This window comes from Scatophagus argus, chromosome 13 (assembly GCF_020382885.2).
Source record: "Scatophagus argus isolate fScaArg1 chromosome 13, fScaArg1.pri, whole genome shotgun sequence".
Classification (NCBI taxonomy): domain Eukaryota; kingdom Metazoa; phylum Chordata; class Actinopteri; family Scatophagidae; genus Scatophagus; species Scatophagus argus.
This window is the reverse complement of record NC_058505.1, coordinates 5,431,248-5,443,704: the sequence shown is the minus strand read 5'-3', so window position 1 is coordinate 5,443,704 and position 12,457 is coordinate 5,431,248. Positions and strand designations below refer to the sequence as shown.

At 44.0% G+C, this 12,457-nt stretch overlaps 2 protein-coding genes across 3 annotated transcripts in view; both read left to right on the top strand.

The window, feature by feature from the left end:
- The first annotated feature begins 3,417 nt into the window (after window positions 1-3,417).
- LOC124069932 (transmembrane protein 200C) lies at window positions 3,418-8,852 on the top strand. 2 transcript variants are annotated; one of them, XM_046409471.1, is made up of 2 exons: window positions 3,418-3,640; window positions 6,624-8,852. In XM_046409471.1, the coding sequence occupies exon 2, from the start codon at window positions 6,657-6,659 to the stop codon at window positions 8,226-8,228; it is 1,572 nt and encodes a 523-aa protein (XP_046265427.1). In that variant the 5' UTR covers window positions 3,418-3,640; window positions 6,624-6,656; the 3' UTR covers window positions 8,229-8,852. The 2 variants fall into 2 exon arrangements, with proteins under 2 accessions (XP_046265427.1, XP_046265428.1); XM_046409472.1 differs by lacking the exon at window positions 3,418-3,640 and adding an exon at window positions 3,668-4,603.
- Window positions 8,853-10,411: 1,559 nt separating this feature from the next.
- epb41l3b (erythrocyte membrane protein band 4.1-like 3b) overlaps window positions 10,412-12,457 on the top strand; it is a 46,668-nt gene continuing 44,622 nt past the window's right edge. The window contains exon 1 of the mRNA XM_046407648.1: window positions 10,412-10,653. The gene's annotated coding sequence lies outside the window, so the exon portion shown is untranslated. The remainder of the gene's footprint in view (window positions 10,654-12,457) is intronic.

Genomic DNA, 12,457 nt, shown 5'->3' with positions numbered 1-12,457 from the left:
TCCATTCTACCATGTGAATTGCCATTGCGCCAGATAATGAACATAACGTAGCTTCAGTGCAAAACTGAAGGTCAACAGATTGATGTGAATGTGTTTAATCATTATTAATTGCATTTTGGGTTACTGAAGAAGAGTAATTTATTCACTGTTGTTTCTTATTGACCCTATTTGGTGCAAATATGGTATCTGTGGTGATTTATACATGAGAATGGTGGAGGGTGATAGCATGATCCTTTGGAGAATTCATGAGTTCCAGTTGATAATCCAGGTTTTAAGATATATCAAGTACAAAAACCGTTTTGTATAGTTAGAATGTGGTGATATTTAAACAAATCCCATGAGACAAGCAATGCGTGATACATATTACTCTGTGTTGTAGGGCTTCATTGTTGTCTGTCAAATGATTTGATGCACACGAGTGCTGTAGTTTGTCTTTGAGTCACCGTTCTGCGGTGCCAAATGTGTATCAATCCACAGCTGAAAATAGTCCCTAACAAACACACAATTTTCTTTCTGTTTTGAGAAACCATTTCAGAACCACAGTGCCCTGTTGTTGAAAAAGAATTTACTCAGCCTTCTTTAAAAATGAAACTATATATTTGTGACATTTTTTTTTTTAAAGATTTATGGTTTCAGAGGGGACTGCTGTGTGCTACAGACAAGACAGAAGTCATAAAGACTTGAGAGCATTGATGTATTGTTGGGGTTTGGTCTTTTCATGGCATTTAGAATAATGCCAGCCTCATTCTCTGAGCACTGATGGCACATCTAACCAGACGGGGGACGGGTTTCTCAGACCAGAGAGTGGCTGTTTTCAGTTTAATTGATGGTCCTTCATCTCCCTCACATTTGTAAAAACTCTCAGCTACTGTCTCTCCATTTCCAAGGCCTTAGAAGGGAGCAATGCTTTTATCTCTACAACTGCAAAGCCCCTCTGACTCCTGCAGCAACTAAGGCAGTAATGATGACAACGTCTCCTGGAGGGAGCTGATCTCTCGCTGAGCCCATATTCCAAGTTTCCACATTCCCAATTAGCCAGTAGAGCCCAGGCTCAAGAAAAGAAATGAACCCCCTGCAGCTCCTGTTGCTGCTTTAGATATATCTCTCAGCTGTTAACCAGCATGTTGTACAGTCTGACAAGTAAAGGAAACTAGAGCACAAAGTGAAATGGTTTGACTGGGTTCTTCTGCGCTCTGGCTGTGCAGATAAAGAGCAGTAACAAAGCTGGTTAGATTTCAGGAGGAGATCCACTGGAACTATTTTTGACACCACAGTATCTGTGAGTCCTGTCGTTGTGCACCGTCTGCTGGCATGGCTGGATGTGTGGGGGATGATCTGGGGGTTTTTTTTGTGTGTTTGATAAGAATCAGAAAATGGCAGAGGAGAAAATGGCCTGACTCGAGCTGTGTACAGGAGAGGCATCATTCAAGGCGGGCAGGAGGAGGGAGTGGTGTCTTAAATAACCGTGACAGACATGATATGATCACTGGGGAATAAATTGAATTATTGAATTACTGCTGCAGTGTAGATGGAGGTGCCCCTCCCGAAGATGAAAGACACGGCATTAGCACAATGTGACATAACGAAAGCTCGATATCACTCTTCCTCTGTCTCTCACATCCCTCTTTTCTCTTTCTCACATTCCCTTTCTTTCTCTTTCTATGACAGAGAAGATCCACTTCATCACTATGCTCTAGGTGAGTTTAATTACTTTTGAGGGGCGGAGGGGGGTCTTGATAAGGAATGATTAAGTGGGTGAGGGAAAAATCATTAAGGTAAGTTGGAAAACCTGCAGAAATAATGTAATTATTTTTGCAGCTTCTGCAAGAGCCTGCAGTCTGTTAACGCTTCAGTGGTCGGTCGTGGAAACTATCCTACACGACATACTACATGGAGATAACCAATGACATTTCTCAACAGTCCTACACTGTGTAAACACTGATAAAATTTACAAATATCCTTAATATATTTGAAGGAATTAAACAGAGCAGGTCCTGACAAGCCTCTGGCACAGAGCACATTAGCCACTGCCAACAGAGATCCATCTGAGGGATCTCAAAGTGAATCCCAGACTTCCTTTTCTCAGGGGAATCAGACGGACATACAGACAAAGCAGGATATACATCAGGATAAACTTGCTGTCAATCTGGGATTGCGTTGTCAAACTGATTGGTGACTGGATTCAAGAGTTGCTGTGGGAAAGTAATCTCTTGAATATGAGATATTCAGCTGGAGGACTAGTGTGCAAATCATGTGAGTTAAGCGTGTTGACTGATGTGGTGCTGCTGGTATTCCACAGTGCAAACTGAAGGGTTTATTTCCAAATATGTATTTAGAAAGTCTAGGATAAAAATGTACAGTAAATATTTTTTTTATGTGTGTGTGCTGTCCAGAGCAACAACTCTTCAATCACTATATTCAGTAAAATATATATATATATATATACCATGGGTTTCATGTTATTTCCACAGACTGACATAAATACCAATTATATGATTTCACAACAGCGGCAGCTACTCTTCTCTCTTTCATATCAACACCATATTATTTGAATATTTGTCACATTTGTGAGCAGTAACAGAGTTTTAAGGCCGTATAAGCCCCTGTCAGAAGCTCAGAAACATCTGTTGTGTGTCACTGATTCTTCCTATACTGCACAAGCTTAAAGCTACACTGAGAGCTGCTCCAGACCTCTAGACCCCCCCCCCCCAACACACACACACACACACATCACGGATTAAAGACAGCTCTTTAAAACCCTTGGATTATTTCCCATGTCCGTGTACACTTTGAGTCCAACTGCGGCATGCACACACTGGAGTTTTCTCTGTTCGTTCCACTAATTTATTCCATAAACAAAACACATTTCTGGGTCATAAATTCGCAGTCAGCTCTCTGGAGCATCAGCACTAAAGCGTAGTTATTCATGCCGCCCGCCCCCCTCAGTGTGTGCTGCCTCTGTCTCCAGTTTCACATCACTGAAACACATCTGGACTCTGTCATATTTCATTTTGTTTAACATGGGGACTCAGCATACCGGCTGTTATAGCAATGTAACCCAAAGGGGAAAGGTAGGGGGAGGAAGACAGATGATGTGAGAGGTGATGAATCTGATGTATTTACATTTGCTTTTCTCTGACCTCACCTGCAATTTATGTGCAATTTGAAACTCAGAAGTTTATTCAAGCATTATTTTTTATCAGATGTTTGTGTGTGCACATAAGATGTCTGGGCATGCCTTTTGTTATTGCTGGCACAAAAATTCCCAGACCAGTCCAAAAGCCATTAAGTGTGGCAAAATACAGCTGGCATCAATATAAGACAATCAAGTTTAATTGAGCCGCATTTCTTCATACATATCTATGTAAAAGAAAAAATCAGAAAAAAAAGAACATGTGGTACCGTTTGGAGTACAACATACAGTATGATAAATGTCCTGAACAGCCCTCGTTTTTCACGCAGCCCAATAATCACCACCAATAGAAATGCAGTTGGCCCGCCCCTGTCGGTCTATTGTGAGTCTGCGTTCGGCTGGAAACCACTTCTTCCAGCCTTGGCACCAAAGTGGCGCACCACGACATGCACGGCTGAACGAGGAGTGCGCCTTTGAAGATGCTTGACCGTCGAGCCACAATTTCTGGTAAGAGACTCGCTCGTTTTTTTATGATTTAATCCTCGGTCACCATCAGCTGCTCCTGCGCCTTCACCTCCGGCTCAATATCCGTGCTTCTTTTGTGTTTGGTAGCCGCTTCCACATTGGCCCCCAGTAGAGGCTGTATCGAGGTCTAAAGCCTTGTTTAGGAAGTCTTTTAATTGTTTAACAGATGGGGTTAGTTGGGTTTTGGTCCCGAGTAAATCGACGGGCAAGAGTTTTGATGTGAGGAAGCCATTGGACGAGGAGCAATGCGCACTCCAGTCCGTTTACTTTTATCCGTGAGATTAAGGTTGTGTTGCTGCAATTTGACGCGAGACATTTAGATTTGTCTTACATATCTGATACACCATCGGTCAAACATGCCAGGAGCACAGAGAAAAACAGCCACTGGAATGAAAATAAAGCGACAATTTAAAGGCGAATCCATTTTACCAGTTAAACTTTTTCTCGCGGTTGGGATCCTGTCGTTAAAAAACGATTTACAATAAGTTATTAAGACAAACCAGAGACTGACATCGTGTATTTAAATAAAGGTATAATTATAACCACGCAGGTTTGAGTTGTGGCGTTAGTTATGAAAGCATGGGCTTCGTCAGGCCGTGGATGAGGTGTGGATGTTTGTCATCTGTCTGCACCTTGTGAGTCTGCGTTGGGCTTTGTGTTGGAGCGAGGTGCGTCGCCACGGCTCTGGATATTTTCAGGGAGCCTCCAACTCCTCAGCAGCTCGTATTTTGCTTCACGGGGCTTTTCCAACAGAAGGGAAACAGATGCGCCGTAATGTCAACAGTCGATTACTCATGCAACATTGCGCGGAAAAAAAATGCGCCCCCGCAGCTCGGACGGAGTGAGCGTCAAAGCCGGCCTCCTCTCCATCCTGCCTGCCAGACGAGCAGCTTTGGGGAGATAAACCGAGGAGTTAGCAGCTTCCTGTTCAGCACCGCAGACAGAGTAACAACCCCGACTCAGTCCACACCCACTTCTGGTCCACGTTACCGCTGCCCCTCTCTTTCCAAACACAGAGAGAAGTCCGCCGCCTACGCTTTATCGGGTTTAGTGCAGGTTGACTTGCTCTCGCCCGGGAGGCATTTGAGTGGCTCTTGGATGTGATATGCTGAGAAAGTCGCTATAAACAGCAGCCGAGTGCCGGTGTGCTGTTTGCCGAGGCTCAGGTGCAAAGCTCGGTGCTCCACTTTCCGTGAGAACTGCCTGTAATAACTTGGATTATAAAAGGATTTCCAGGGGCGCCGTCATCATCATCATCATTATTTCGACTATTAAGGCAGTGAGAGCAATACCCAGAGCAACCGTTGAAAACGTCTTGTTAACTACTGCTCTGAAAAGGGAATTTGTGCAATAAGTTATTCATGAACCTGAGCCCTAAGTCATTCACAATTAGGCTTGATTAGTCTAATTAAATATCTAACTACGAGCACAATCAAGGAGGGAATTCTAGGGTCTAAGCAATCAGCCTTATGCTCTGATTATTATTCACCACATGTGGATGAAACTCATCAGCAGACGTCTGTAATCATGATAAGTGTCGGTGGCTTCACTGCCCTTTTGACCACAGCTTACACTGCCGAGCTGCCTGCTCAGAAAACCAAAAGAAAAAAAAACAAACAAATGCAAACATCTCACTGTATGTGGTGTGTCAACAAATGGCTCATATTTGCCTCTGTGATGTGCTGGATGTGATGGAAGGTTGCTGTCGTCTAGGAGCACAGCTGCGCTGCTTGATGGTGAAAGGGATTTGGGTGGAAAGCGGGAGGCAGGGTGTTTGGCAGGAGGGATTGGTGTGTGAGAGAGGAGAGGCAGAACGAGGAAGGGAGCGAGGAAGCGAGAGTGAGGCGTGGAGAGAACATGCCTGCTGGCCTCCTGTCTGGACACATTACATTTTCATAGGCTGATGTCGCACCGGCGCGGCTGAACATAGATAAACAGCACTCCTTGTTCTCCGCTGTCAACTTGGGTATTTGTCTCTTTTTCGCTTACATCATTGTATTTATAGATCCAGCAGCAGCAGATGGACATCTGTTGGTTTAGTGACCATCCTTTGACTAATATTGCATCTGCAATTAGTGCAAAGAAGCCGTGTATACTCAACCTGTAGGATAATCTCAGCTACAGGGCCGTATTAACAAGATAGTGGACCCTGGGGCAAAAATGAGCTGTTGGCCCCTTTTCTCCTATACCTGTTTTGCCCCAGAACGGTGTCCCCGCTAAAGTGCCTGGAAACTTCAAATCTCAAATATTTCTCTGTAACATTAAATATTCATGTATAAAATGTAAAAAAGAAAAAGACCTTCAGGTGCTACAGCTCAGCTAAACTGCCTCTTCACGACTGTGCGGGTGTTGTTTCATCGGATTTGATTGACAGACAACCCACTAACTGTCAGCAGATTTTGACTGAAATGTTGCTTAATCCTGATTGGTGGCCGGAAGTACATGACATCATGTTTTTCCAACTGGGTCCCACCTACTTTAAACCAGTAAGATGAGCAGAAAGAGAGAGAGAGAGAAAGAGAAACACATAAATAATTTCTCGTGTGAAATAACCAGAAGCGTTGTAACTTTGGCAGAAATATGTGCGTTCGTGTCCGACCCCCTCGCTCATACCAAGAAGCTGACTGAGAAATTCGATTTCAGGGCCTGTAAATGCGTCAGAAATAGATTTTTACACCTTTACACCTTCAGTTTATATGACATTTTAGTTGCGCATATCAGAAAAAAACACGAAATGATTCGTAATGCAGCAAAGCAATTGTGACAGAGTGAAACTGTTGCCTTCATGGTCCCTAAGGGTTTGTTTCCAGCTTTGTCGATAATCCAGCTTTGTATGTATAATAAATCTGGATTACATGTGTAATCTCTTCATAAAATGAACACATTTACTGAATATCTAAACCCTCTGCTGACCATATACATCATTAATTTAATGCTCTCTGTTTTCTATTGTGTATCCTTCCAGGTTGAGTGACAAGCCTGCTGTCCAATTGCCACCATGATAGCCACAGGTGGCCTGCTGCGCATGAACAGGCGCCAGGATTCCCTCCGCTCTAAAAACCGGGCGGAAAACAAAAGGAAGAGGAAATCCAAGAAAAAGAAGAAGAACGACGTGGTAGTGGTGAAGGGGAAGCTCAATCTGTGCTCCGTGGCCGGTTTGGTGGCAGGTGTAGGAGTTATAGTTCTCATGGTGGGGATTTCCATGGCTGTCATGGGATACTGGCCCAGCCAGAACCAGCAGGAGTACCAGGAGCGCCGCAGAACTGGAGCGTACCATACTAACAGGATGAGCTACTCCAAAGGTCCAGCAGTTTCCTCTAACTTGACCCACGATAAGCCTCCCTTTGGCCAGACAAATGTGTTCAACGAGAGCCGTTCAAACAGCAGCACCCCCGGCTCCGCCCGTCACTGTGGCTTTTTGTGTGACTTCCTGGATAATTACCTGTATTCAGACAATCTGAAAGTCTTCGGACCTCTGGTGATGGGAATAGGCATTTTCCTCTTCATCTGTGCCAATGCAGTCCTCCATGAAAACCGAGACAAGAAAACCAAAATCATCAACCTTAGGGATATCTACTCCACGGTTATCGATCTACACAGCATACGGTCAAAGGAGTACTCACCTCTCAATGGTTTGGTGAACTACACTCAGTCGAGGAACGCTGAGGGCCCGTCGGGCTCGTTCCCTGCAAGCGGGATGCTTACACGCAGCTCCTGGCCCTCCACTGGACTCGGTTTCCAGGGTGAGTTAGGTGGCGATGAGGTGTTCAGACGCCCATCGTTGGCCGGCAGGCCTCGCAGCTGGTCCAGAGATGTCCAGACCTTCACAGACACTGTCTACAGCATCTACAAAGACTACAGCAATAGCAGTGAGCAGGCCCCACAGCCCCGACAGTGGGAGACCACCTCCATAGTCACCTCCTCTGTGAACGCTTTCACCCTCCCTGTGATCAAACTGAACAACTGTGAGGTGGAGGAGTCTGAGAGAGCGGAGGCAGAGGGACACTCAGAGGAAGAGGTCGTTATCGAGGCTGCTCCCGAAAGCATTAGCGTGGAAGGGCAAGCTAGCAGCGGCCAGAACGACCAGACGAATGCCAAGGAGAAGGACGCCTCCACGACTGATTCCCCGCCGCCCCGTGTGAGCCATGAGGAAATTGCAACAGACACAGCTGACCAACAGGGGGCGCCACAGGCTCAGCCTCAACCACAGGGGACCCAGCTGTTTCCCCCATCACCCGTTGCAAGGGCGATGGGCTCACGGCTGTCGCTCAACTCCCTCACGGATCAGCCCAGGTCTGCACGCCGCTGCAGCCTGTCCGTGTCCGTGTGCCGCCAAGGCGACAGAACCAGGCGCTTCAGCTGCCCTCGTCTGGAGCGCTCCAACAGTAAGGGCTACATCAAACTGACTGACCTGGGGGGTGAGTCCTTTGAAGCCCCAGACACAGACACTTCTTTAGTGGCCACCGAACAGGAAGTAGCGGCAGACATGGCAGCAGCGGCGGCGGCAGAGGGGGAAGACGCTCAGGGAGAGAACGATCTGGTGACACCCAGCACCTCTGCAGAATCCTAGACTAATATTTCTTGCTGATGAGCCTCTGAAAACTCTTTGATGTCTTGTTCTTTGCTTCGTACCTTCTTCTCTGATTGCTGATGTGAAGATGGCCATTACATAGGAAAGAAACGTGGAGCGTAAGCAGCTAAGGACTATTGAAACATAGCCATGAACACTCAAGAGCAAGGCTCTTTATAAATACCACACCCACAGCTCAATATTCAGATGTAATTTTTCTATTTTTCCAATGTAGCAAGAGCAATACTGAAGACTTGTAAGAAGATTTAGTAAGGATTTGTATAAAAAAAATAGAAAAACAAGAAAAAAAGATCTGTTGAGTTTTAACTTTTCTTTTGTAAAACAGTAGAGCAAACATTGTAGCTTGTAGAATTGCCAAACTGTCACTGAGAACTACCGTCTGACATGTTGTACTGTAGCATTAACATATGCCGCAGAAAACTAAATAGTCTAGAATTGTTTTCTCTACATTGTTAAGTGAATACCACGTGAAAAGGTGAACTGAACTGAATCTCAGGTAGACGTTTGGTTTAGGACGGGGGACCTTGAGGTCAAGGTCTTCCCCTCTGTGCACACTTGTTTATATGAAACATCCATGGTTGAATAAACTTAACTGTAACACAACCTGTCGGGTCTAACGGGTCTCCTTGTGTGGTACGTGATTGAGTGAAGGAAATGCAAAATACTTTGTTTGCTCCGAATACTTGAGAAGACTTGAACTGAGCTCAAATAAAAAGATGAAGAAGAGTTGGACGATATCGATCAAGTGTGTGACAGCATTTCTCATTACTGGGAAAGACTGCAGTGCTATCGATGTTGCTGTTACGTGATCTGTGCTAACTGAACTGAGACCAGTAGCCTAGAAGTGACCTTTGCAACAGTCTTTTTAGTCAGCGGCCTCGAGGTTGATTAAAAAAAGGGAAATTAGCAGAGGCGTAACTGCTGACTGATATGGGTGATTGTAAAAAAAAAAAAAAGAAAAAGTAATGATGTGTTCAGTCAACATTTGCCAACAATAACTGTATGGAAACAGCTATACTCGTTATGTTTTTGCACTTGTTTATTCATATTTTTCCTTTAATTTGACATGTTTGAATGCCCTTCTTCATATGACACCACATTTGTTTTATTCATTCATATATTTATTCAAGCTGTGCACACTCTCAAGTAGCTTGTCTTGAGTACTCCTATTTTATACTATTTCATAACGTTATACTGCGGTTCTCGCTCCTGTTTTGACAGTTACAGTATGGTTACTTTGCATGTTAAGGTTTTATGTATAAGTTAGTACACCTGGCTAACATGAGAACTGTCTAATATCACTATGCTGCAATTCCGAGCGGCCTCCAAAACGAGCACTAAAACAGGAAATGAACATTATAATCCTCATGTAGGTGGGATTTATTGCAGTACTGTTGTATCGGGCTGCATTAGTTTTAGCAACGTAACGAACTGGCAACTGAGTGTAGTGATCTTAAAAACTTAAGTGACTATTTAAGATTTAAACTACCCATAAGTATGTAAAATACTTCAAATTAGCTCTGATACAAAATGAAAATGCTGCTTACGCATCAGCAAAAATTCTCCAATACTACACTTTCTAAAATTGTAACACTGACAGGAGTCGTTCAGGCGCATAAGGAGCACATTTACTTTTGACACTTTAATAAGGTTATTTTGCTTATAAAACTCTCATATTTTTTTTTCTTTTGTTCAGTCTCTTGTTAGTAGTACATGAAACAAATACAGTACGTGTATGTCAACATTGCAGATTTAAATCATAAAGTATCTGTAATGTACCTCAGCCTAACGACGCCATCTAGTGGTCATGTGACGCATAGATGTAATCACACACGCCCCTCACCTTCCGAACTACCACTAGGTGGCACTGTGGCTATGCTACTTGCGTCGTCATCGTGGGCGTGCCTGTTTAGCCGTACTATGGGGGCCGTCTTTTGAGGCAGAAGGGGCGGGGTTAGCTCGTTTCGTCTCTGGGAAGGTTTTCCAAAGCAGGCGCTTACAGGTGTCTGGTCCTTTCCACTCGGACGAGCCCGACCACGGGACTCCTGGTAACCCACACTGGTCCCAGCTGGTGTTGAAGCACTTCGTGTCTACCCATAAGAGTCAGGTAAAAGAGCTCAGTCGTGTTTAATTCACTTTGTTTGTGCGGTGTTTTTAGCAGCGCAGAACTCCAGTCAGTGAAGTTGGTTGACATGAATGCATGAGTTTTTGTTTCTTTTTTCGCGAGCTGTGTGCAGCGTTAGCACACTGTTGAGTGTCGTTAACATCTGGAAAAGGTGGTTTCCACAATGAGTCACAGCGTGTGTCCACTCAAGCCATGTTTTGTTTCATTTTCATGTCTTGCTGGTGCGCCGGGGTTTTCAAACACACTGTGACCCGCTGCTGCGACTTGGAATGTGAAATGGTGAGTACAAGCGTTCATTTACAAAAGCGGGAAGTACGGCCTTTAACACATACAATTAAGACAGTTAACACACAACACACAGTGGTGTCATGTGGTGCAGGCGATTGTCACTGTCACCTGCGGCTCGACCGATATGTATTACATTAGTGTGAAGGGCCGATATTGATTAGTAATCGAGGAATCCAAAAACCAATGGGCTATTTGCATTAAACTTAAATGTTAAGATTTAGAACAACAGTTCCATACATTTTGAAGTTTTATTTTAGATTTTAGATTTATTTTATAAAGTTAAAGTATTAAGTATAAGTTACAAAGTTAAAGTTAAATTGTAAAGTTACTAGGTACATTGCAGATTCAGATAATTCATTGTCGAATATTACCCATTACACGTAACGAATCAGATTGTTTAGGACAGCATACTCATTCTCATATTCTAATAATGCCATAATCAGCGATGAAAATGGAATCTGATAATCGGTCTATCCCTACACTTAGTGTCAGTGATAAAGATGATATAGTCAAACACAAAGACAGAGTAATCACGTAACTACAGTGCAGTCACTTAACAAAACTCTCAACTGTTCGCATTCCTCTGTGACGTTTGCTCGGAGGCCCTCTGAACATGCTGATTGTGTTCGGTTTTGGTGACACGAGAGCTCTCTCAGCATTTTTCGTAGGGCGGTTTCTTACTTCATTTCTTCTCTTTACTGCTGAGCAAGCACAACTACTTTCTCTCTCTCTCTCTCTCACACACACACACACATACACACACACACACGCACACACACACACACCTGATCAAAAGTTTCCTGGGCACGGGCAGACAGTCCGGAAATGGGAAGTCATCACAGCGTGCTCTTCCTCTTATGTTCTTCCCAAAATAGAAAAGTGCATGAACCACAGAAGGAAGAGCTCTTTGTTTTAATACTTCCATAGTCACTTACTTACTTACTTAAACTTTACTGGTCATTTTTGTCCAAAGGTCCATATGGACTGTGACTAGATCTTATTTGATATTGAATGTTTTAATCATACATTTTTAAGTAAGACTATTGCTCTCTATGGTGCCAGATGGTCACTCCTACAGTTCAGTAGTTTAAACTGGTTTTTGAGGTTGGGCGATGAAGGTGACTGCACAGGACCGAGGAGATAAGGCCGGCCAAAGTCCTTGAGACTCGTCATGTCGATCGGCTGGTGGTGGCGTGTACAGTCCGGCTCGTTTCTCTGTGGGCCGTTCATGAATGGATGATTGCAAGCATTTTTGCTTTCACTGTCACCGTGGCTCAGTTACTTGTCTGTGAGAGACCCCAGTATGGAGTTATAGTTGCTGTATGTCATGCCTTTTAGGCAAAGGATGAGTTATTTCCTTCCATACTGATGTTATATAATGTGCGGTTGTCTATTTTGAGAGACAGCTGTCATAGCGCCAGAAACTATAGTTTATATACTGCATTGTGGAGATACAACAAAGTCACAAAAACATGATTTCTCCAACAATGTCTATAACAAGAGGAGACACCATAAACCTGTCTTAGACAGTCTAACTTTGAATCTTAAGCCTGCAGTAAGCTTTAAGAATTTTTTTTGGCTTCTTGGGGGGCAGCGGAAAGAAGCTGTGAACCCAACTTTGACCCATGATCACATTTTAATCTTGTGAGCAAACAGATGCTTATTTACACACAGCATTCATTGGGAGTCGTGTCTGTGTCTGTCTGGAGTGAGTTTTTATAGCTCGTTTCCTGAAAACAGCTGCTGTCTGTGGCTGAAAAGAACTCGGTGAAACCGGTGAGAACGATCCAGAACA

Coding starts and splice junctions, on each gene's coding strand:
- LOC124069932 (XM_046409471.1), top strand. CDS start 6,657: ATGATAGCCACAGGTGGCCTGCTGCGCATGAACAGGCGCCAGGATTCC.